The 25,166-nt window shown below is 42.4% G+C and overlaps 1 protein-coding gene across 1 annotated transcript in view; it reads left to right on the forward strand.

Annotated features, from left to right (window-relative positions):
- tmem164 (transmembrane protein 164) overlaps positions 1 to 24,429 on the forward strand; it is a 62,917-nt gene extending 38,488 nt beyond the window's left edge. The window contains exons 3-6 of the mRNA XM_084319667.1: positions 11,566 to 11,632; positions 17,555 to 17,633; positions 20,792 to 20,892; positions 22,811 to 24,429. Of these exons, the coding sequence (XP_084175793.1) occupies positions 11,566 to 11,632; positions 17,555 to 17,633; positions 20,792 to 20,892; positions 22,811 to 23,017 (454 nt within the window). The 3' untranslated portion in view covers positions 23,018 to 24,429. The remainder of the gene's footprint in view (positions 1 to 11,565; positions 11,633 to 17,554; positions 17,634 to 20,791; positions 20,893 to 22,810) is intronic.
- Positions 24,430 to 25,166: the final 737 nt, after the last annotated feature.

A 25,166-nucleotide genomic window follows, 5' to 3' on the forward strand; every position in this document is an offset into this window, starting at 1 on the left:
CACCGATACCGATTGTTCAACTAACACAATCGGCCGATACCGATTTTTGTGGCAAAATTTTTTTTTTTTTTTTTTGTTTTGTAATATATTTTTTTTTGTAATTTTTTTTTTTTTTTTTTATGAAACTACTGTATATTTGTCTTACAAATTGTGCTCACCGATATGAACATAGGCCTCTTTACTTACTTAAAAAAAGGAAACATCAAGAAATAGCACTATCTCTTTCCCAGTATGTTCTGCAGGGCTGCAGCTAGATACTAGTTCTCCCAGCATGGCCTACCTGCTGGGCTGCAGCGAGATACTATTGTCTCAACCAATGACATTTTGATTGACAGTCGATTCTGCCAATTACGTCACACACCGCTTGCACCCGCCTCTGCTGTTACCACCAATCGGCAAGCGTGTATACATTTTTTACTTTGCTTTTGTCCGCCATTGATTTTGACGACAGGTTTTCTAGAACAACAACACGGCGCGGCCGACGTTTAGCTTTTAGCTCCGCAGGATGACTTAAATGAGGCATAATGATTTTACTGCAACTAATGTTATAATAAAACAAAGCCTTTCTATACATGTGTCTGATTGAAAACGTTATTAACAGATTGCAGAATGGGTAAAACTCAGGGCTCTGTGAGCAATGGAAGGAACTGAGCTAGTATGAACGCTTGCTTGCTATCTTCGGGTAAATACTATGCTGATGTAATTGAACGTGTAACACTAACTATATAACGTTAATGCCACAAAACGAATGTTTGTGTCATTTTAACAGCAGATACATTCTTAAATGCCATCCTCCCGACAGAGCGGTGTTGATGGGGAGCTCTGATGGGTTCCCTTGGTTGTGTTATTAGCATTGAACAGCTAACCGAAAGCTAGCGTTAACTAATGTTAAAGGTTTAACCATAACGTTACGTTGGCTAAAGTTGGTGCTATTCATAATCCAGCAATAATGGCTGCAGACCTGCAAGCAAAGTACAGCAAGTTGGCACAGGAGTATTCCAACGTAAATCACATTTTCACCAGTAACGTTAGTCTTCTGCCTCCCGGTAGCTCATGCTAGCTAACCTAGCTCATGTTAGCGTCGTCACTGAGCGACCACCTCGCGTACACAATTAATGACATGTTGCGGACAGCCATATCGGTGACAATGTTTAGCTTTTAGTGCCAAATGATAAGAGTCTGAAGCGGAGTCTCAAAAGAGAATGTTGAATATTTAGTAGTAACTTTGATGCAGTAGCTTGTGTGTGTGTGTGTGGGGGACAGTGGACTGGGCCCTGGGGGCGGCGCCGTTGGCAGGACGCGACTGAATTTATCGGCTACTGCCATCGGCACATTCAAGCTTATAGGCCGATTGCAGTCAACAAGGCACTTATCGGCCGATACCGATACCCGACCGATACATCGGTGCACCCCTACTAGTTACGCTGCTGGCCAATATGACTTACTACTAGGGATGCCCCGATCACGTTTTTTGCCACCGATCGTCTGAGTCATATCGGCCGATACATTGCAGATACCGATCGTTTTTGGTTTTCTTATAGCAGCTGGCAGTATTATATACTGTAGGTCTAACACAGGCATTCTCAAAGTCCGGTCTAAATTATCTAATCTAATCTTAGAAATTAAGTAAAGTGAATAGTACTGGGTGTTAAGCATAACAGTATCTAAGTTAATTTACTTCTGACCATTATAGTCAAAGTATTTTCCTATGAACTGAAACTTATAAGTTGTTCTCAGTGTTCAGTTACAGCTATGAAGCACGATAGCTAATTAGCCAACAGCTGCAAAAACGAATGCTGTCAATTATGTTATAAGACATTGATATCAGGAGCTATCTGTAGCTACTGCTAGCCGGCTAGATAACGTTAGACAACGCTTCATGTATTAAACTAAAGTGAATAGTTTACTGGGTCATTTTGTTTAAACAGTAACATTAGCTAGGTAGCTAACGTTAGCTCACAGAACAACGATAGCTAGTTAGCCAATGCTTGATTGATTGAAAGTTTTATTAACAGATTGCAGAATGGGTACAATACAGTACAGCTCAATACACACAATTTGTAAGGGGATGCAGACCAGAGAAAGACTTTTGTCTTCTTTACATCAGGGTCGCCCATTTTCAATTCATCATAACATTTATGACATACACGAATGCCAAAATGATGATATCAGACGTTGATATCAGGAGCTATCAGTAGCTAGCCAGCTAGATAACATTAGACAACGCCTCATGCATTAAACTAAAGTGAATAGTTGACTGGGCCATTTTGTTTAATGGTTCAGTTATGTTGAAAGAGGTGCTCAAACTGCTCATGCACTCGACTCTTGCCGGAGCATTTGTTGACATGGGTCTGTGAGGGGGAGGGGGAGGGGCAAGGCGTGCAGCAGCAGCAGCTGTGTGTGCCTGAGAGAGAAGACAGCGAGTGAGAACTCCGCTGAGAATTGGATCATGTTTTTCGCGCGTGTCATCGATCAGTTTTCACGATCGGCGAAAATAAAGCATTATCGGAATTCACAATCTCATATTTATACTGAATATCGGCCGATACCGATCGCTGGCCGATCGATCGGGGCATCCCTACTTACTACCATACTGTCTTTACTACAACTCTGATTAGCACTATTACTCAGTAGTACTAACTCATATATTGTATACCCAGTTTAATCACCTGTACATTGTGTATTACTATTGCACTACTGCTACATTTGCACTCTGGTTGGCTGCCAAACTTCTTGTTGTTGTTCTGTACTTGTGCTGTATGATGACGATACATTTTCTTAACCTAATCTAATTTAATCTACTGTTCTTGGGCTTGAGGGGGTAAAACAGGTTCACTAAAACCATATGAATCTACATGATGATCTCCGCGAAGGGCGTAGTCTTTCCTTCGTTTGCTACAAAACATCTTCCCGCTCCTGACGGAGGCACTGAGCTGTCTGTTCTGAGCTGTCTGTTCTGAGCTGTCTGTTCTGAACTGTCTGTTCTGAGGTGTTCTGAGCTGTTCTGAGCTGTCTGTTCTGAGCTGTTCTGAGCTGTCTGTTCTGAGCTGTCTGTTCTGAGCTGTTCTGAGCTGTCTGTTCTGAACTGTCTGTTCTGATCTGTCTGTTCTGAGCTGTCTGTTCTGAGCTGTTCTGAGCTGTCTGTTCTGAGCTGTTCTGAGCTGTCTGTTCTGAACTGTCTGTTCTGAGCTGTCTGTTCTGAGCTGTCTGTTCTGAGCTGTCTGTTCTGAGCTGTTCTGTTCTGAGCTGTTCTGAACTGTTCTGAGCTGTCTGTTCTGAGCTGTCTGTTCTGAACTGTTCTGAGCTGTCTGTTCTGAGCTGTTATCTGCCTGTTCTGAGCTGTTATGAGCTGTTCTGAGCTGTCTGTTCTGAACTGTTCTGTTCTGAGCTGTCTGTTCTGAGCTGTCTGTTCTGAACTGTTCTGAGCTGTCTGTTCTGAGCTGTTATCTGCCTGTTCTGAGCTGTTATGAGCTGTTCTGAGCTGTCTGTTCTGAACTGTTCTGAGCTGTTCTGAGCTGTTCTGAGCTGTTCTGAACTGTTCTGAGCTGTCTGTTCTGAGCTGTCTGTTCTGAACTGTTCTGAGCTGTCTGTTCTGAGCTGTTCTGAGCTGTCTGTTCTGAACTGTCTGTTCTGAGCTGTTCTGAGCTGTCTGTTCTGAGCTGTTCTGAACTGTTCTGAGCTGCCTGTTCTGAGCTGTTCTGTTCTGAACTGTTCTGAGCTGCCTGTTCTGAGCTGTTCTGAGCTGTTCTGAGCTGTTCTGTTCTGAACTGTTCTGAGCTGTCTGTTCTGAGCCGTTCTGAGCTGCCTGTTCTGAGCTGTTCTGAGCTGCCTGTTCTGAGCTGTCTGTTCTGAGCTGTTCTGAGCTGTCTGTTCTGAGCTGTCTGTTCTGAACTGTCTGTTCTGAGGTGTTCTGAGCTGTTCTGAGCTGTCTGTTCTGAGCTGTTCTGAGCTGTCTGTTCTGAGCTGTCTGTTCTGAGCTGTTCTGAGCTGTCTGTTCTGAACTGTCTGTTCTGATCTGTCTGTTCTGAGCTGTCTGTTCTGAGCTGTTCTGAGCTGTCTGTTCTGAGCTGTTCTGAGCTGTCTGTTCTGAACTGTCTGTTCTGAGCTGTCTGTTCTGAGCTGTCTGTTCTGAGCTGTCTGTTCTGAGCTGTTCTGTTCTGAGCTGTTCTGAACTGTTCTGAGCTGTCTGTTCTGAGCTGTCTGTTCTGAACTGTTCTGAGCTGTCTGTTCTGAGCTGTTATCTGCCTGTTCTGAGCTGTTATGAGCTGTTCTGAGCTGTCTGTTCTGAACTGTTCTGTTCTGAGCTGTCTGTTCTGAGCTGTCTGTTCTGAACTGTTCTGAGCTGTCTGTTCTGAACTGTTATCTGCCTGTTCTGAGCTGTTATGAGCTGTTCTGAGCTGTCTGTTCTGAACTGTTCTGAGCTGTTCTGAGCTGTTCTGAGCTGTTCTGAACTGTTCTGAGCTGTCTGTTCTGAGCTGTCTGTTCTGAACTGTTCTGAGCTGTCTGTTCTGAGCTGTTCTGAGCTGTCTGTTCTGAACTGTCTGTTCTGAGCTGTTCTGAGCTGTCTGTTCTGAGCTGTTCTGAACTGTTCTGAGCTGCCTGTTCTGAGCTGTTCTGTTCTGAACTGTTCTGAGCTGCCTGTTCTGAGCTGTTCTGAGCTGTTCTGAGCTGTTCTGTTCTGAACTGTTCTGAGCTGTCTGTTCTGAGCCGTTCTGAGCTGCCTGTTCTGAGCTGTTCTGAGCTGCCTGTTCTGAGCTGTCTGTTCTGAGCTGTCTGTTCTGAGCTGTCTGTTCTGAGCTGTTCTGAGCTGTCTGTTCTGAGCTGCCTGTTCTGATATACATAATTTAAATCAGAAAAAACTACAAATAATATATACTCGTCAGCAGCAGTTGTCAGGAGGTGAAAGGAAGCTGGACTTCAGAATAAGAGTCTCGCCTCGTGCCCTGCATGACAACATACGTACACCTGGATCAGAGCTGGAGACTTCTATTTTGGAGTGGAGCATCCTTTGGCTTCCTTTCATACATGGCAAAACATTTGCACATAGCAAGTTATGTTTACATGGAAAGACTACTGGCAAGAGCTGGGGGGGTGGGGGGCGACAGTGGCTCAGGAGGTAGAGAAGTCATCTGGTAATCCAGAGGTTCCTGGTTCGATTCCCGCTCCTCCCGGGCAGCGTGTAAGTGTCCTTGAGCAAGACACTTAACCTAGGGCTGGGCGATATGGAAAAAAATCATATTTTGCGATAACTATATGATAATGTTATCATATTTCTCTATCGATAATTATCGAATTGTATTATTATTATTATTTTTTTTTTTTAAACAACAGATGTATGTTTATTTTGCAGCAATTCTTTGTCGTTGCCGCCATCTTTAGTGTTACATCCCCTCACACTCCAGTTCTCAGGCTGGTTTAAAAGCTAAAGTAAACCGGCTTCTCTGCTGGCTGTGGCTCCAGGGGAGTTGAACAGTTCTGGCTCTGCTAGTTTATCTTCGATCTTTTGGCGCTTTTTTGGTGGACAAACCACCGCACATGTGCACTGTGACTCGTGACTGGAGTCTAGCTCTGCTAGCACACATAGCCTACTGTGTACAGACGGTTTCAAACTGTATTTTAAATTAGAAAGCAAACAAAATAAATGGACAAGAGAAAAATAAATCTCAATTTGGTCAGTATTGTCATTTGGACAAGCAAAGCCATTACTTTAAGTTGCAGGCAAGAAAGACAAGTCTGTGTCCACTGTCTCTGTTTTAAAACTGCCCTGTTGAAGGTAAAAAAAAAAAAAAACGATTTTAATTTTTTTATTTCGATATTCGATTTCGAGTATTAAAATATATCGCGATATTTATCGTTATCGTTATATCGCCCAGCCCTAACTTAACCCCTAACTGCTCCCGATGAGCAGGTTGGCACCTTGCATGGTTGCCTCTGCCGTCAGTGTGTGAATGTGTGAGTGAATGTGAGGAACAAATTGTAAAGCACTTTGGATAAAACAAAAGCTGTTATATAAATGCACCATTTAAGAGCTGCCAACTAGTACGGACGTGCAGGAAACCACAGTTTAGTTTCATCCTTTAATGTCATTATTTCATAAGGGATTCACTCAAATGACTGCAGACAGAATCTAATCTAATCTAATGTTCTTTGGGGGGAGGGGGCAAAACGGACTGACACTAAACCATATGAATTGTCCACTATCTGGGCCAATGTTTACATGTTTTTGATGATGTTCTGCAAAGGCGTGAACTTGTTTTCTACTAGTACGGAGACGTGCAGGGAAACAACGGTTTAGTTTCATCCTTTAATGTCATTATTTCATATTGGAATTAGCTCAAAGTGACAGACTGCAGACAGAAAGCCTAGGTGTCTGTATCGTACACTGGGGTTTAACTAAAGTAGACTGCTGAGAGAAAGCCTAGGTGTCTGTATCGTACACTGGGGTTTAAAGTAGACTGCAGACAGAAAGCCTAGGTGTCTGTATCGTACACTGGGGTTTAAAGTAGACTGCAGACAGAAAGCCTAGGTGTCTACACTGTACACTGGGGTTTAAAGTAGACTGCAGACAGAAAGCCTAGGTGTCTACACTGTACACTGGGGTTTAAATCGAGGCTCGTAACTGAACGGTAGGCTTGGTAACCACTCTCACCGTGGCCAAGGGGACTGGACCAACGCCAACGCTGGCACTCTGGTCTTAGTGACTCGGTTCCCAAAGAAGACGTCTTGGTTAGCTTGGCTAAGGAACCTGGGGAGAATTTTAATACGTCCGTTTGTATCTTCCGAGGATAGAAACTCAAATGGAATGACTACAACTTGACATGTATGTTCTTGTTTTGGAATAGTCACATCCTGCTCATTTTCTGTTTTACCAATATTGGTTTGGACATTTTACAAAACAACATAGAGATATGTATAATGTATTGTTTTATTTTTTGGATATTCTGATACAAAAATGTATAGCAAGAAAATACATAAAAGGGGTAATTAAATACTCTGCAGACAAAGAAAAGTAAGAAGGAAGAACTAAATAACATTATTAGAAAGATAAGTTGAAGATGAGTTCTTCCTAGGGTCCAATAACTTACATGATCAAAATAGTTTGACAAAACACATTAAAAAATAACTATAAATAAGACACTTAAACAAAACAAACACTGCAGTTAGGCAAAGCAAATAGACTCTGACTGAATCCATCATGATCTAATAGATAACCTTACTCCTCAATGATATCACAGCAAACACTCAAATACCTGTGGAAAACAGCAAAAGAACACTAAAATTTGAGAAAATGTATAATAAATTGCTTAAGTCATATATATTATTATGTTGCATAATGTGATTTGGAATTAAATTACATTTTTGCATCACTCTGTAATCTGTATATCACTGTACATTGAAACAATGTAGTCTTTTTTTGGAGTTTTTTTGGAGAGCGAGAACTCAAAACTGAAACTGATGTCGCGGAGTGTGACTGTTTCCAGGGTTGGCTCAGGGTTAGTTTAGGTTTTTACCACAACGTAGGCATACAGGAATGGCGAGGATGCAAAGCTGAATAGATGGAGGTAATAACTTCTAGACAGGAGTTGTCACAGGGCTGTCCAACGCAGGGCTGACGAGCTAGGTGTCATAGCATGAAGGTGTGCTGGTCTGTGTCTATTATGAAATGACAATTGCGCGTCATTGAAGGTGCGCTGGTCTGTGTCCATTATGAAATGATAATTGCATGTCATTGAAGGTGCGCTGGTCTGTGTATTATGAAATTACAATTGTGTTCATTGGAATTTGGAAATTTTTGATTATTTTCTAACTGGGAGGGTCTTAGGTACCGAAATGTGACACCGGTTCATCTGACGTGAATCGATACTCGGTTGTACCGACGACGTACTTCGGTCAAAATAAAGAATACAAATAAATATATATATTTAAACTAGTGTGCAACCATATTTACACTGTACTTCAATAAATAAGTTATTTGTTGTAGTGTGGTAGTGAAATGTTAACCTTCTGTAGTGTGGTAGTGAAAGGGTTAACAGTCTGTAGTAGGGATGCCCCGATCACATTTTTTGCCACTGATACCGATCACCGATCGTCTATGAGCCATATCGACCGATACCGATCGTTTTTGGTTTTATTAAAAATTAAATATATACGTTTTTTTTTTTTTTTTTTTTTATAAAATATATATATTATATAATTATACTTGTAGTTGTATTATCTGCGAGACATCGCCACCACGCAACAAGTCAAAATGCTCGCTATCGGCAAACAGCTCCACTGTCTGTGTATATACTCTGCTTTGGTCAAATCACATTCAGCATGCCCTCAGCAGGGTATATCTGCGGCTCTGCAGATATACCCTACTCCCTCAGCTAGCCAGGGGCTCGAATACGCATCGAATCAATAAGACATTGATATCAGGAGCTATCTGTAGCTACTGCTAGCCGGCTAGATAACGTTAAGACAACGCCTCAGTCAGGGTTCGAAATTAACGGGGGCTCTGGGCAAAATGCCCGTGAAAATGGACAAAATGCCCTCGAAAATCAGTTAAGGGGGGCACAAAATGCCCCTGACAGTTTACTAATTATATATATTCTGTTGAAGTCCGACATATTTAAATATCTCCGGTCATAATGTCCTGTGAAAATAATTCCCTCGCGACTTGTGGTTTGCTGATGAGAATGGCGGAGCTTGGTGCTGGATTATCGAGAAGCATGCAACTGCAGAGCCGCAGAGCTCACAGTTGTGCCCGCACAGTGCAATACTCCAATTCAGCCATTGGCAATTCAGCTGTTGGGTGGGTGGCGCTGCTGAGCAGTCCCCAGACCGGACCTGATAGCGCCGCTGGCTCTGCGGCTCTGCAGTTGCATACTATTGGGATGAGTTTATCGCTTCGTCAGCAGCAGCACGGAGTCTTGAGGGACTTATTTTATTTGGAATATATTAATGACTGTATATATACGCAAAAGTAGCCTAGTTTTAAGTAAAAATATTATAAATCTACATGCCTTGGGGATGTCATTCTTTATATAGCCTGCCTATCAATTGTTTTTAAGCTCAATAAACTGACCGGAATTTCTCCGGGAGATTGAAATCTTCCAGGACACGGAGACCGCCCCCAGTATTTTCTAACGGAAACCCTGATGGAGACATTAATATTACGTTTTGTTTCATTTATGTGAATAGTTTATTTACAAGCGAACCAAACTTCTCCTCCATTGCAAACACCGCAACGCTCCCAGCTGTGACACACTATTTCACCCCTGTGCGCACTGACGCGTGTTTGCGAAACCTAGCCGCATTTCTCGGAGACGCTCTCTGATTGGCCACTGACGCGTTTGCCCAATCGTGTGACAAGCTGTGTCTTTGCCCATTTCCACGTCAAACAGCCTGCAAACTACCTGGCGTTCTATCGCCATGCTCTAAGACAAACTCTAACCTTAACCAACTTCGAAAGAGTGCCTAAGCTTAACCGAGTCTGAGAAGCAGATTCTCCAGGTCCTCAAATAAAAAAATTTAAAGCGGAGTATGATGGAGTTGTGGAAATTAGATTAATTGAGTTGTATTTTTTAAATGATAAGGATGTTTAATAACCGTTTATCATAAAAATTCAGTGCCCCCGAAATAAAAAAAAAGCCCCCGAAAATCAATTAAGGGGGGCAAAAAAGCCCTTTTTTTTTTTTTTTTTTTCTAACCCTGGCCTCAGTGAACTATTTAGTTTACTGGGGCATTCCGTGTAAACAGGGAGCTAACGTGAGCTAACGTGAGCTACCGAGCTAACGGAGGTATCATGCACTACTAGACTATTTCTGGAGCATTTGTTGCCAGCTAGATACCGTTAGACAATGCCTCATGTATTAAACTAAAAGTGAATAGTTGACTGGGTCGTTTTGTTTAAACAGTAACGATAGCTAGGTAGCTAACGTTAACTCACAGAGGTTGCATGCACTAGAGCAGACTATTGCTGGAGCTTGTTGACACGGGTGCGGGAGGGGCAGGAGGAGGAGGAGGAGGAGGAGAGGAGCAGTGCGCTGCAGCTCTGTGTCTGAGAGAGAAGTCAGCGAGTGAGATCTCCGCTAAGAATTGGATCATGTTTTTCGATCGGTTTTCACGATCGGCGAAAATAAAGCATTATCGGAATTCACCTATCTCATATTTATACTGAATATCGGCCGATACCGATCGCTGGCCGATCGATCGGGGCATCCCTAGTCTGTAGTGTGGTAGTGAAAGGGTTAGCCGTCTGTAGTGTGGTAGTGAAAGGTTAACCTTCTGTAGTGTGGTAGTGAAAGGTTAACCTGTAGTGTGGTAGTGAAAGGGTTAAAACCGTCTGTAGTGTGCTAGTGAAAGGGTTAACCGTCTGTAGTGTGGTAGTGAAAGGGTTAACCTGCTGTAGTGTGGTAGTGATTGAAAGGGTTAACAAGACCCCTGTCTCTCTGAACGGCTCATCTATCTCTAACAATCGGTCACACGTTGTTTTTCTTTCATATTTGAAGTCACTGATAAACATAGACATCACAGAATGGTTAACTTGGCCAGACGGGAAAGTATGTGTTAGAAGGGAATTGTTGCCGGAACACATGTCCTGGAGGCTGTCAACGCCATGTCCTCGTGACCTCCACTCTGTCTGCAGTCTCTCCACTCATCATGTGTCAGTCAATGTCAATAGTCTACAAAACATTGTTTTTATCTTTTGGATAACGCTAAGGTATTCCAACACAACAAACCTGTTACTCCAACACAACAAACATGTCACTCCAGTCCTCGTTTGTTTTTCTGGTTCATAGAATAGAGTCGAATATAATGGATAGAATAGAAGTGCGTCATTGATCCCAAGGGAAATTCGGCACCACGGATCACAAAGAGAGTACAAATAAAAATACAGTCTAAGATATACATTCTAAAATATGTATAATATACATACATACACAGCCAGAAAATACACAGCCAGAAATATACAGTCAAATGTACAGTAGAAATGTAAAATGTAGATGTAAAATGTCCAGGAAGAGTTTATATACTGTTACTGAGGCACAGTGAGGCGTCACACACAAATCTCGCAAATCCATTTTTGTTTAAAGGGGAACTATTTTACTATTTCTTTCACTATTTGGGCACTTTTACACAATTCCTGTGAGTTTATGGAACACCTCTGTAATTTTTTTTTTATTAATTAATTGTTTTGTATTTCTAATCAAGTCCTCAAAAACAGCATTTTTCTACCTCAAGATCTTAAGCCGTTTTGAGGCTGGGCTCCAACCACTGTGTGGCCTGGTGCCAACTGAGGACATTATTATGCAGCTGAGTCTCTCTGACATCACAAATCAGCACATTTTCAGATGACTCAGTTCAGTGAGGGTGAATATTGTGAGAGGAGAATTGGAAGAATGCGCCAATATGAGAATTAGAGACATAGATCATATTAATATAAGTCCACATAGCTAGGAAACAATGCTAAACACTGAAAAAGGCCATTTATAAGATAGTTCCCCTTTAAATATTTTTGCTAGTATGTTCGTGAAATTGGTCAAATATTGTAGAGTGACGTTGTTGTCTCTGTCTCCTCAGGCTGCAGGTCCACATGCTAAACGGTGCTCTGCTGGCTCTCCTCTTCCCCGTGGTCAACACCAGACTGGTACGTAATAGATCTCCGTCAGACGTAGTGGCTGCAAAGTGTTCCCGCCCGGTACACACGGTGTCAGTGTGTTTCTCTCTGAGCCCCGGGGCGCATCATGGGGCTGATCACGGGGCGCATCACGGCTCACATGCATCATCATCACTCCCCTCCTGAGGATCTCTCACATTCTTCTTCTCTCGGATTCAAGTTTCAAGTTTCTTTAATAGTTGTCGTAAAATACAGAATACTTTTCCATGAAATGCTTTTTTTCTGTATGAGCTCCTGAGTGTGCTAGATAAAAATAGATAAAAAGTATAAAATAGAAAAAGTCAAGAGTACCTAAACAAAAAGTGTTCAGTCAATCAATATACATATATATATATATATATATATACAATGCAGAGTAAAAAAAAATAGTAACAGTGAGGTACAATGCAGCAATGGGATCAGGTACAACTTAGGGTAAGGTGCAATGAGGTTGTAGTGCAAATCTCTTTGTTAATAAATATAAAGTGTTTTAAAGTGAGTAGAGTGGGTGTTAGGGTGAGTGTTTATTTATGTTTATGTTTATTAAAGGATCCCCATTAGAGACACATGAAAGAGCCTCTAGTCTTCCTGGGGTCCTGGACAAAACAAATACAATACAAATGTACAACAAAAAATACGAATAAAAAAACAACAAAACACAAATAAAAAATGTATACAAATTCACATCATAAAATCTATATCTATTTAAAGTGAGTGTGTGCGTGTGGATGTGTGTGTGTGTGTGCTGTGAGTGTGGTTTGTTACATTGTCGTTGAGCATCCTGATGGCCTGGGGATAGAAGCTCCTTCTGAGTCTCTCTGTACTGGATTCTCTTGGAATCTCTGCGAGGGCACTGCCGGGATGGAAAGATCCGGGGCTTTCTCCATAGAAGGTGAACGGGGCGCGGTGGTTTTTGTTGGCTCTTCAGAGTGTTTGTGTGAGCCGTTAACACCCCTGTATGAAGTTCCATTCTGCTCCACACACCCGCTGGCGACACTAAAAACCTAAACCTCGTTTAGATGTGAGAACTGAACTTAAAGGTAGGATCCGTAATGCTGTCAAACAGCAGCCTGCCGGCCTCTAGGCAAAAGAGCCCCGCTTGGTATTGCACTTGTGGTAGAGCTGCACTTTACGTGTGGTAGAGCTGAGTGATTCATCCAGTTTCAATTTCAGTTAGGATGTCGAGATAAAGCGATTATTGCGCCGCATGCCGTGTTGCTCTCATTTTGGCTTGTGTTGCAAACACAGTGCACCCTTCCTTCACAGCAGTCGTCCCCCCCCCCTCTCAAGCCCAAACAGTAGTTTCAGCTGCTGTTGAGAGGGAGGAGGAGTTATTTTGAAACGTCTTTGGTAACTTGTAGATTAGAAGATAACAGAAAAGCAGCCTTTGGTAACTTGTAGAAGATGACAGAAAGACAACCTTTGGTAACTTGTAGACGATGACAGAAAGGCAGCCTTTGGTAACTTGTAGACGATGACAAAAAGACAGCCTTTGGTAACTTGTAGAAGATGACAGAAAGGCAGCCTTTGGTAACTTGTAGAAGATGACAGAAAGGCAGCCTTTGGTAACTTGTAGAAGGTGACAGAAAGGCAGCCTTTGGTAACTTGTAGAAGATGACAGAAAGGCAGCCTTTGGTAACTTGTAGAAGATGACAGAAAGGCAGTCTTTGGTAACTTGTAGAAGATGACAGAAAGGCAGCCTTTGGTAACTTGTAAAAGATTACAGAAAGGCAGCCTTTGGTAACTTGTAGAAGATGACAGAAAGGCAGTCTTTGGTAACTTGTAGAAGACGACAGAAAGGCAGCCTTTGGTAACTTGTAGAAGATGACGGAAAGGCAGCCTTTGGTAACTTGTAGAAGATGACAGAAAGACAACCTCTGGTAACTTGTAGAAGATGACAGAAAGGCAGCCACTGGTAACTTGTAGAAGATGACAGAAAGGCAGCCTTTGGTAACTTGTAGAAGACGACAGAAAGGCAGCCTTTGGTAACTTGTAGAAGACGACAGAAAGGCAGCCTTTGGTAACTCGTAGAAGATGACAGAAAGGCAGCCATTGGTAACTTGTAGAAGATGACAGAAAGTCAGCCTTAGGTAACTTGTAGAAGATGACAGAAAGGCAGCCTTTGGTAACTTGTAGAAGATGACAGAAAGGCAGCCTTTGGTAACTTGTAGAAGATGACAGAAAGACAACCTTTGGTAACTTGTAGAAGATGACAGAAAGACAACCTTTGGTAACTTGTAGGAGGTCACAGGAAGGCAGCCTTTGGTAACTTGTAGAATATAACAGAAAGGCAGCCGTTGGTAACTTGTAGAAGGTGACAGAAAGGCAGCCTTTGGTAACTTGTAGGAGGTCACAGGAAGGCAGCCTTTGGTAACTTGTAGAATATAACAGAAAGGCAGCCGTTGGTAACTTGTAGAAGGTGACAGAAAGGCAGCCTTTGGTCGAGAAGAAAGGGGAAACAAATTCAGCCGTCGTCATATGATGTTCTCAAATAAATGAGTAATCATGTTTGTAATGGCGATTTCAATATCAACTCAAATAAGTTGAGTTGAGAGGATGGGGTTTGCTATTGGGGCAACTCGTCCACGTCATTGATTATGGAAATACATAAATGTGCACCATGTGTGTCGGGGCGTCGCCATGACGATGTAAGATGGCTCCACCCAGTCAAAGCAGGGCAACAGTATATATGTTCCGGAGCAGCTGCAACTAAAAAAACAATCATCTAAAGTGTGTTTTAGACATTCCCACCAACAATGTGGCGCTCTTTGTCAAGACATGCAGCAGAGTCCTGTTTACTTTCTGTTCTCCCCCGAGCATCATACTAGGATTAGCAACACGCCAACGTTATGGGCAATGCGCCACAGCTAAAACCACACAGTGATGTCATAACATAGAATTGAAAGCATAGAAACGTTATAGCATTTATTAATTTATTCAGCATTTTAGACTATTTTAAACCTTGTGAATTATAATGAGATTATCATTAGCATTTTTTTTTTTTTAACTAAATAATTATTATTAATCAATTAGTCCCTTATTGTCTCTTGACTTAGAACATGCTTAGGGGGAAACATTGGCAACGGTGTCATTTGTTTACTGTATTTATACCAAGGCGTCACAACTAATATGACAATCATATATTTAGTTGAAATGTATTTTCCTTGCCCCACATTTACCAGTGATGATCTTAAATGCATACTGTATTACTGCAGTGATTAAACAAAGCCATGTCATAACAGCCATTTTAAGTTTTAAGTCAAGTACTTTATAAAGTAAAAGATACTGATTCTTCAGTTCAGGGAAAGGGTTCCTATGACACACAATGATCCTTTTGAATATCTACGTTCATATTTTTCTGATCAGGCATCTGACAAATGGGCTATATTAATTCTGAATGCTTGGTATAAGAATCTTGAAACATGTCGGTCTAGACAGAGAAAGGCGATAGCTATGGAGTGATTCAATATTAATATATAAGTGTCCGTGTTTTATCAAAATTAATAACACATTTCCCATAAACCCGGAACCCGTTACTTCCTGCTGCAAAGAGGATGTTGCCGTAGTTTCCCCTCGTGGCTGTATTTGCCATAGAACCTGGAACATGGGCTTCCTCAGAGCTGGAAGCCAGAGGCCAGAATGTGCTAAAATATGGTTATCTTTCAGCATTAGACCTGGGAATGGGTTCAGTTCCACGGGCATTGAGTCCTGGGAATGTGTTCAGTTCCACGGGCATTGAGTCCTGGGAATGGGTTCAGTTCCACTGGCATTTAGACCTGGGAATGTGTTCAGTTCCACGGGCATTGAGTCCTGGGAATGGGTTTAGTTCCATGGGCATTGAGACCTGGGAATGGGTTTAGTTCCACGGGCATTGAGTCCTGGGAATGGTTTAGTTCCATGGGCATTGAGACTTGGGAATGTGTTCAGTTCCACGGGCAGAGTCCTGGGAATGTGTTCAGTTCCACGGGCATTGAGTCCTGGGAATGTGTTCAGTTCCACGGGCAGAGTCCTGGGAATGTGTTCAGTTCCACGGGCATTGAGTCCTGGGAATGTGTTCAGTTCCACGGGCATTGAGACCTGGGAATATGTTCAGTTCCACGGGCATTGAGTCCTGGGAATGTGTTCAGTTCCACGGGCATTGAGAGACCTGGGAATGGGTTCAGTTCCACGGGCAGCGGCTCGACAGGCCGCTCCCACTTTTGGCCCAGATTGTTAGGGCGGCTTTACCCGATACCGTACTCGCACGCGCATTCCTCCATTTCAGCTCATTGTTCAGTGTGAAAGTACTTCCAGTCTGGCTGGTATCGGAGAAGGGTGGGTAGAAGTAGACAGCTAGTCATTAGGGGGGGGGGTCAATACAGCAATACATTTCAATATTTTGCGTGACAATATTTGATTGATCTAGTGATGCCAAGTATTGATATTTAATATTTATTATAAAAAATTATTATTTATTTATTTTCCTTGACAATCCCATTTTATTGCAATAAAGATTATTGGAGTGAGGTGAACAGACTGAAAACGTTACCTTATTAGATAAAACGGATGACATATATATATTTGTATTGCAGATGTTAACAGTTTTCCATTGGGGACATAATTTGCAGTTGAAAAAAGGTAATACATCGCAATATTGTGATATTACAATATTGTGACTCTAGTCTGGTGATAACATCGTATCACAGGCCTCTGGTGAGCCCCCCCCCCTTCTAGTAAAGGATGCTGATTGGTCTGGTTGGAGGCAGGGAACAAAATAAGCACCCGCCAAACACCAATGGCGTGTAGAACAAAATAAGCACCCGCCAAACGCCAATGGTGTGTAGATTTCCTCTTTGGATGGTAAATTACAGAGGCTACTCAGCCACTCTGGCGTGTAAAATAATTGGGAGCCATATGAGCATATTAGAGTATTATATCAGGGCTATACAGTGCGAGCATTTCACTCGCATTTGCCTCTAAAAATTGATTTGTGCGAACCAGAAAAATCATTTAGGAGCACAGTGTGTATTTGTGAAATTCTTTATTGCCTATATTTATTGTAATGTATAATATAACTGATGGGACACACAGACCCTCATCTGCACCTTTTGTTTACACTGTTTATTTTTCTCATTTTTATATTCAGAATGGATTATATTGTTTACACTGTTTATTTTTCTCAGATTTTAGATTCCGATATATTTTTGCCCATACCTGTACCTCCCCTCCCCCATATCTCCGCCCGCATTTTCCTTATCTCCCTTATCTTAAATCCCAGAGAAACACAATTATATCTATACATAAATGCCACCAAACTCTAGGGCTGTCTTAAATACGTAAATACTTATTTTTTGCTAAATCAACTCTGCCTCTCTTTGTTAATTACAACAAGCAATGCTGTTTGTTATTTAAGATGAGGTCGGACTCTGCACTGACAGATTTGTGTTCATTGTGCTGCTTTTATCAAGTCTCAAATGACGGCTTACAATATTTCATGAAAGCAAAGTGTTTCGTTTGTCTAAGATTTTAAAAGGTTTAAACTTTACAGCACTGACAAAGTTGAACAAAGTGCTGTACAAGTCCCACAACATATATATATATTTTTTTTAAATAAACAAAATTATTTATAATATATATATATATATAATATATATATATATATATATATATTTTATTTTTTCTCGAAGATTCGAATTAATATCGAATCTCGGCCCCGAAGCTTCGAATTCCAAAATAAAATTCGAAGGTCAGCCCTACCAAACTCAATAGTGAATTTCACATATTCTTAAGGTTGTTATTCCAAACGTATCAAATTTTAATGTGAGAACGATGTTGAACTGAAGCTGCTTTGCCAGATAACTGCTGTACATCATGTGCTCTGAGGAGGCAGACAGCCTGGTGACTTTAAACTGAAGCCACTGATTCTCTCCACAGCTGCCCTTCGAGAAGGAGATCTACTATATCCAGCACTCCATGCTCTACCTGGTGCCTATCTACCTCCTGAGGAGAGGAGGTGAGTCCAGTAGTACACACTCCACCGTCACTAAGTACACACTCCACCGTCACTAAGTACACACTCCACCGTCACTAATGTACACACTTCACCGTCACTAAGTACTAGGGGTGTAACGGTACACAAAAACCATGGTTCGGTACGTACCTCGGTTTTGAAGTCACGGTTCGGTACAGGTTTTCGGTACAGTGGGGGAAAGTTTGGCTTTCCATGTTCCACTCAGGGGTGATGTAGTGTGCAGTAACTAATTATACTTGTAGGGATGTCAACTAATATTCTATTCATTATAAGTACACACTCCACTGTCACTAAGTACACACTCCACTGTCACTAAGTACACACTCCATCATCACTAAGTACAGTCTGCTCCAGACACGTTTTACCACTCTGTACACCACCACAGTGGACTTGAAATGAAGCAATAATGTTTAAGTGCAGACGTTCAGCTTTAATTTTAGGGTGTCCTCGAATCAGGATAGGAATTACAACAGTTTCTACATGTGTGCCCCCCCCCCCCCCCCCCCCCCCACATGGTGTTGAAGGTGCTATAGATAAAAATGTTATGTAGAGTAATCATTTAAACAAAATTATCCATCCACAGAGCTTTTAGAAAGGTGCGGAATAAAAGTATTGCTTTTCCTCCCCAAGAAATGATGATGATGAATTAATTTATCATTAAAAGAAATGTTTGCGGGTCCAAATAAATGTTTACGTGTTGCATGTATCTCCTCCTTACTTCCCATTTCCCCACATGGATAAATGACAGGCTGGTGATCTAGTAGTGTGACATCTAGTGGCTGAATGTTATCTACAGCAGTGGTTCCCAAACTGGTAAAAATGAGGTGGTCCACGAAAGTTCTTGATAACAATCTAGTGGTCCGTAAAAACTAACGGTTTGGGAACCACTGATCTATAGCACCTTTTAAGGTTTTTAAATGAACACGTTAATAATATTGATATATATTTATAGGACAGCCCTAATAAAAACATACATTTATTTGGGGTTCAACTATGGCATAATGACGCTGTCTCCTTGTCACATATTTCACGTATTTAACTGTGAAGTAGACCTGTGCCTCGGGGTGGTCCGCGTTCATCTCCTAACGTGTTACAAAATAACAGGACATGTAGGTGGTGGGGGGGGGGGAACTGTACATTGGAGGGGGTTGGGTTTGGACATTTACAGGGGCCAGTTTCGAATTGCAGTCCCCGGTAGGTGTTCTTTGAGAGTGTTTTTGAAGGTGGGTAGTGATTCACATTCCTTTACGGCTTTGGGTAGGGCGTTCCACATAGATGTGGCATAATTGCGAAACGTGTTTAGTCCCTTGTTTGAGCCGAATCTGGGTTTAACATGATTTGTGGAGCTCCCTCTGGTGTTGTGGTCGTGGTATTCACTGACCTTTGGGAAGTATTTTGACCTGAGTGGTGTAGTGTATCTTGTAGACCAGGCCCATTGCAAGTTGCTGTACTCTGTCGTCTACTCTAAGCCATCCTAGTTTGTCAAAGTGGGCAGGGGTGAGGTCAAGCAGTAAGGTCAAGCAGTAGTCTGACCAGTTTGTTTTGTGATGTTTGTAATTTTGTTTTTAGTGCCTTTGAGGTGCTTTGGTACCATGAGGTGCAAGCACTGTTCCACCACCATGAGTGTGGTGGAACAGACCAGGAGCCACAGCAGAAACACTAAGCAGTGAACCAAACCATGGACATTGAAACAAAGACACTTAATGTATGCAGTAATGCAGTAATAATAATAATTGATTTTATTTTTATACAGCGCTTTTCAATAACCTAAAGACGCTGACAATAAGCAAAACAAAGAACAGAGAAACGTAGAACCACAGGGAAACGAGCAACAGTATGAATACACAAGACGTAAAACCACGAGCAACAAGCAACAGTATGAATACACAAGACATAAAACCACGAGCAACAAGCAACAGTATGAATACACAAGACATAAAACCACGAACAACAAGCAACAGTATGAATACACAAGACATAAAACCACGAGCAACAAGCAACAGTATGAATACACAACTCACAAGACATAAAACCACGAGCAACAAGCAACAGTATGAATACACAAGACATAAAACCACGAGCAACAAGCAACAGTATGAATAGTACACAAGACATAAAACCACGAGCAACAAGCAACAGTATGAATACACAAGACGTAAAACCACGAGCAACAAGCAACAGTATGAATACACAAGACATAAAACCACGAGCAACAAGCAACAGTATGAATACACAAGACATAAAACCACGAGCAACAAGCAACAGTATGAATAGTACACAAGACGTAAAACCACGAGCAACAAGCAACAGTATGAATACACAAGACATAAAACCACGAGCAACAAGCAACAGTAGGGGAACAATCGGGGAAGTAAGGGAAACCGAGGGGGGGGGGGGGGGGGGGCAGGAGATGGAGAGAAAACAGGGAAGGGGAAAGGGAGGTGGTAGGTTAGAGGATGGTGTTTATGGGTAGGGAAGGTAGGGACAATGTGACTATGATTTTTGTTTTGGTAATAAAACAAAAGGGAAATGAACGGTTCGGGTCTTCATTCCGTGGTACATTTCTTATGTTTTACCGGGGGCTGTGTAAGACGTGGAACACACTAGTTGTTACTGCAGTACAGACAGCCCTGGTACTGACAGCCCTGGTACAGACAGCCCTGGTACCGACAGCCCTGGTACAGACAGCCCTGGTACCGACAGCCCTGGTACAGACAGCCCTGGTACCGACAGCCCTGGTACAGACAGCCCTGGTACCGACAGCCCTGGTACAGACAGCCCTGGTACAGACAGCCCTGGTACAGACAGACCTGGTACCGACGGACCTGGTACCGACGGACCTGGTACAGACAGCCCTGGTACTGACGGCCCTGGTACTGACAGCCCTGGTACCGACGGCCCTGGTACAGACAGCCCTGGTACCGACAGCCCTGGTACCGACGGCCCTGGTACCGACGAACCTGGTACAGACAGCCCTGGTACAGACAGCCCTGGTACAGACAGCCCTGGTACCGACAGCCCTGGTACCGACAGCCCTGGTACCGACAGCCCTGGTACAGACAGCCCTGGTACCGACAGCCCTGGTACCCGTAAAGTTTCATAAACAAACCTACCAGCTGACGCTGTCTCTTCCTCAACAGGTGTCTACAAGCCTGAGCCGCTGACGGACATGTGGTGGGCCCTCCTCTCCACCGGCATCCTGTTCCTGTACCACTTCCTCTTCCTGCAGGGTCTGGGCCTGGTGAGGCAGCGCCCTCTACTGGCTATACATGATATTTATTTATTCATTAATATCACTTCAGAGAAGCAACTCTAATATTTATGAAAATATAAATACGTATATAAAAGTCACAGTCACGATCATTTTGATTATTGAAATCACAATTATTAAACACGATTACTCGTTATCCTGAGAACATATGACGACAATTCGTTTTATCTTTCACCCACCTTGATGCAAACACAGCAATACTATGACGGTTTGTTTTAACATTAGGGTTATGGTTAGTTTAAAGGATAACTCCAACATTTTGGGAAATTAGCTTATTTAACATCTTCCCTGGAGTTAGACAAGAAGATGCATACCTTTTTTGTCTCTGTGCGTGCATTTAGCTTAGGGAACAGACGCTCCGTTAGCATAGCTTAGCTTCATCACTGGAAGTGAGGCAGGACAGTACCCTGACGTTCCCTACAAGTTTGTTGAATGAATGAATGAATGACTTTATTTGACAATATAAAAAATAAACATGTGACAGAAGAGCACAGTCGGGATATACTGCCAAGGATAAAACACAAAAAAGCTCAGAGCTTATTTCCATTGTGGTCCTTGTAGGGGGGTGGGGGAATGTGATGCTTAAAACATGCATCATACAAAACGTGACATCACAACACATCACATATACCATTTAACATTTATATACATACAGACTCATACAACATGCAAGGGTGCCTTAAGCTAAGTGTCTAGGTATAGTCCCTTTTGAGCCATGTCTTCAGGCTGGACTTGAATCTAACGGCACTGTCTATGGTTTTCAGTTCACTGGGCAGACTATTCCAATAGACAGCTGCTGAATATAAAAATGACTCCTTCCCCATACAGCTCCTGAATCTGACTGGCACAAAGTCAGTTGAGCTGCGCCTTGTTTGGCTATTCTCATTCTCATATTCTCATTCCTTCAAAGGATCTGAACCGATTGAAGTTTATGGATACCATGACTTAAAATCCTCTTACCTTGACAATTAAAAGCCTCCCCAATTTAGAAAACAGTAATCCAATGGCTGGTATTGATATACTGCACGCTAACGGAGCTAACCAGCAACCGGACACTCAAGCAGATAACGAGAGCAATGACTTCCTTTCTGGGGGGTTTCAAAATAAAAGAGCAACGTCTATAGCAGCGGAAAACGTTTATTTTGTACATTATCTAACGTTAACACGAACCTAAACTAACGTTACAACTAACCTAAAGTTAGTTTAGGTTCGTGTTAACGTTAGATAATGTACAAAATAAACGTTTTCCGCTGCTATAAATGTTGCACTTTTATTTTGAAAACCCCAGAAAGGAAGTCATTATATTTGCTTTACACATCCTGTTCTGAGTTAGCTCCGGTTAGCTCCGAGCGTCCACTAGTTAGTAGTATATTATCAATACCAGCCATTGGATTACTGTTTTCTAAATTGGGGAGGCTTTTAATCGTCAAGGTAAGAGGATTTTAAGTCATGGTATCCATAAACTTCAATCGGTTCAGATCCTTTGAAGGAATGAGAATATCAACAAACTTGTAGGGAACGTCAGGGTACTGTCCCGCCTCACTTCCAGTGATGAAGCTAAGCTATGCTAACGGAGCGTCTGTTCCCTAAGCTAAATGCACGCACAGAGACAAAAAAGGTATGTATCTTCTTGTCTAACTCCAGGGAAGATGTTAAATAAGCTAATTTCCCAAAATGTTGGGAGTTATCCTTTAAGTTAACAGTGTGGTTATGGTTAGTTTAAGGTAACAGTGTGGGAAAATCATAATTGTTTAGGTATTGTTCATGAGTCTGATGGCTTGGTGGTAGAATGAGTCCTTGAGCCTGCTGGACCTGGCTCTGAGGCTGCGGTAACGCCTCCCGGAAGGTTAAGGTCTCTCTCTCTCTCTCTCTCTCTCTCTCTCTCCAGGTGACGGAGGTGAACCTGAACAACATGCTGTGTCCGGCCGTGTCAGACCCGTTCTACGGCCCCTGGTACCGCGTGTGGGCCGCGGCCCACCAGACCTTCCTCACCCTGACCCACGGGAAGGCCCTCACGCTGCTCTCCCGGCACACGGGCCCCACCTGGAGGTACGTGTTGGACGCCGCTCGCCTCCGCGGCAAGAAAGTGGACTGAGCGCTCCCCCCTCCCAGAGGGACGCCGCGCCGCGCCGCACACACACCACAGCCGTAGCCTTTTCTTCACTCCGAAACGCCTGCTCTTATTTTTGGGGGGGGGTTATTTTTTTTAAAAACATGGAACATTTGTGATTCATCTCTCGGAACCACAAACAACAACTCTTTTTACTGTAAGGAACCAACATTTCAGGGTCAAACGGATCAATGTGTCTTTTTAGTTTTAGTTTCTACTTGACTTGCATATATACCTGCATGCGTGCACTTAACGGAAATGGGCGGGGCCGGAAGATAACATTACGGGGGGATGGCCGGGAGAATTAACCCCTTTTTTCTTTCTTTTTTTTGGGGGGGGGGTTTAACGGATAAATAAGTTAATTACAAAAAAGTATTCCTCAAGCTGCCTTTTTGTAGATGTTCTAATGACAAAGTGGTCTAACCCAAACGTCACTAGTACTGAACTGTACATGTTACACATTCTTTGTGGTAGTTTGTCCGCTAGTAAAGTGAAGTTGCCATTTAATGTTTGTATTAAGGACATTTTAAACAGACGGTAACATGTAAGCTATTGTAAAAGTTATAACTTTTCTTTTAGTTTTATTTTTTTGGAGGGGGGGAGGGGGTCATGGCTGAAGTAGCATTGAATTGGCCATTTGTGATCACCTCTTCCCCTCTCTTCCTCTCGGTGTCGAGACTGAAAACACCTGTTCTCCTGTCTGCATCTTACCTGTACAACGAGATAGGTTAAAGTAATGTCACGTCGTACCGTGCAACGGTATACTACGTTAAGGTGATGTCACACAGAAGGGAAGCGTCACATCCTGTATCCACTCCTCCACATGGCGGTAGTTGTGTTGATGAGGGTGAGAGACGAACAGTATTGCAAAGACACCGAATAGGACTTTCTTCTTCTTTTTTTTTTAAAGGGAAAAAGTGATTCTGGGCCATATTCAGTGAGATGTAAGTGTGAATATGTATTGCCAATCTTCTTGATAGAAGACTCGTCGAGGCCGCTATTATGCATCATAATGCTTGAATATGTTTTGTGGCTTGCTCATCACTTCCCCCTCCCCCCTCTCTCCTACAGGGTGTCCTCATTTCAGTTGACCAGTGTATTCCACTTGAATACTGTAAGTCACATAATGTACGTTTTGTATACCTGAGAAACCGCATCTACTGATCTGCATAGACAATTCTGGGGAGACCAGCCTGTTTTAAAAGGAAGTATTAACTTTGACTTATATATAATTGGATCACTCCATCCCAGTTCAAAGCATGAGGGGTGTTTGTATTAGTGTAGCACACGTTTATCTATAAAACTAAAGAAAATGACAGAGAGAAAAAAAAAAGGGATATGACAAAACTTTTGTACTTTTGTGGGTTCATGTGCTATATTGACAATAAAAGTGATTCCAGTCAGTATGTTGCTCTGTGTCCTGTTTTACCATCAGAGTTTATTATCGTACCGAAGAATAGAGTGTTTTTGGAAAAGGTACGTTTTGAATGTCTTCTGGACCATAAAATCTCCAGGTTCGAGAATAAATAAAGGTTTCGTATCAAATCAAAATAATGTCACATGGTAGATTAAATAAACTGATACAGCACCTTGTTAAAATAAGTGGTCAGATGGTGGAGGTAAACGGTACCCTAACCCCCCCCCCCCCCCCACAAGGAAGCATACTAGGACCGCTACTGTTCCTAATTTATGCAAATGACATGTCGTCAGCTTGTGACTGCAACTTGTTCTTGTTCGCAGATGACTCAGCCCGGCTGGTATTTGACATGAACAAGTTATAGGTTGAAAAAACCCTCAGCTCGGAACTCGGCAGAATCTGCACCTGGCTCGCTGATAACAAACTATCATTACACCTGGGTAAAACGGAGTCCATTCTCTTCGGATCAAATAACAAACTCAGCAAGGCCGACTGCTTCTCAGTTACAGTGGGTGACAATATTGTCACAAGGAAAGATGAAATTACATACCTAGGTTCCATCCTAGAGGCAAATCTTTCCTGTGACAAAATGGCATCCAAGGTAATAAAAAAAGTCAACCAACGAACTCGATTCTTGTACCGGATCTCCTCTCTGGTAAACAAGAATACCCTGAAGACTCTGGCAGGAGCACTCATTCAAGGGTACTACGACTATGC

Source organism: Notolepis coatsorum, assembly GCF_963971535.1.
Source record: "Notolepis coatsorum genome assembly, chromosome: 8".
Taxonomy (NCBI): Eukaryota; Metazoa; Chordata; class Actinopteri; order Aulopiformes; family Paralepididae; genus Notolepis; species Notolepis coatsorum.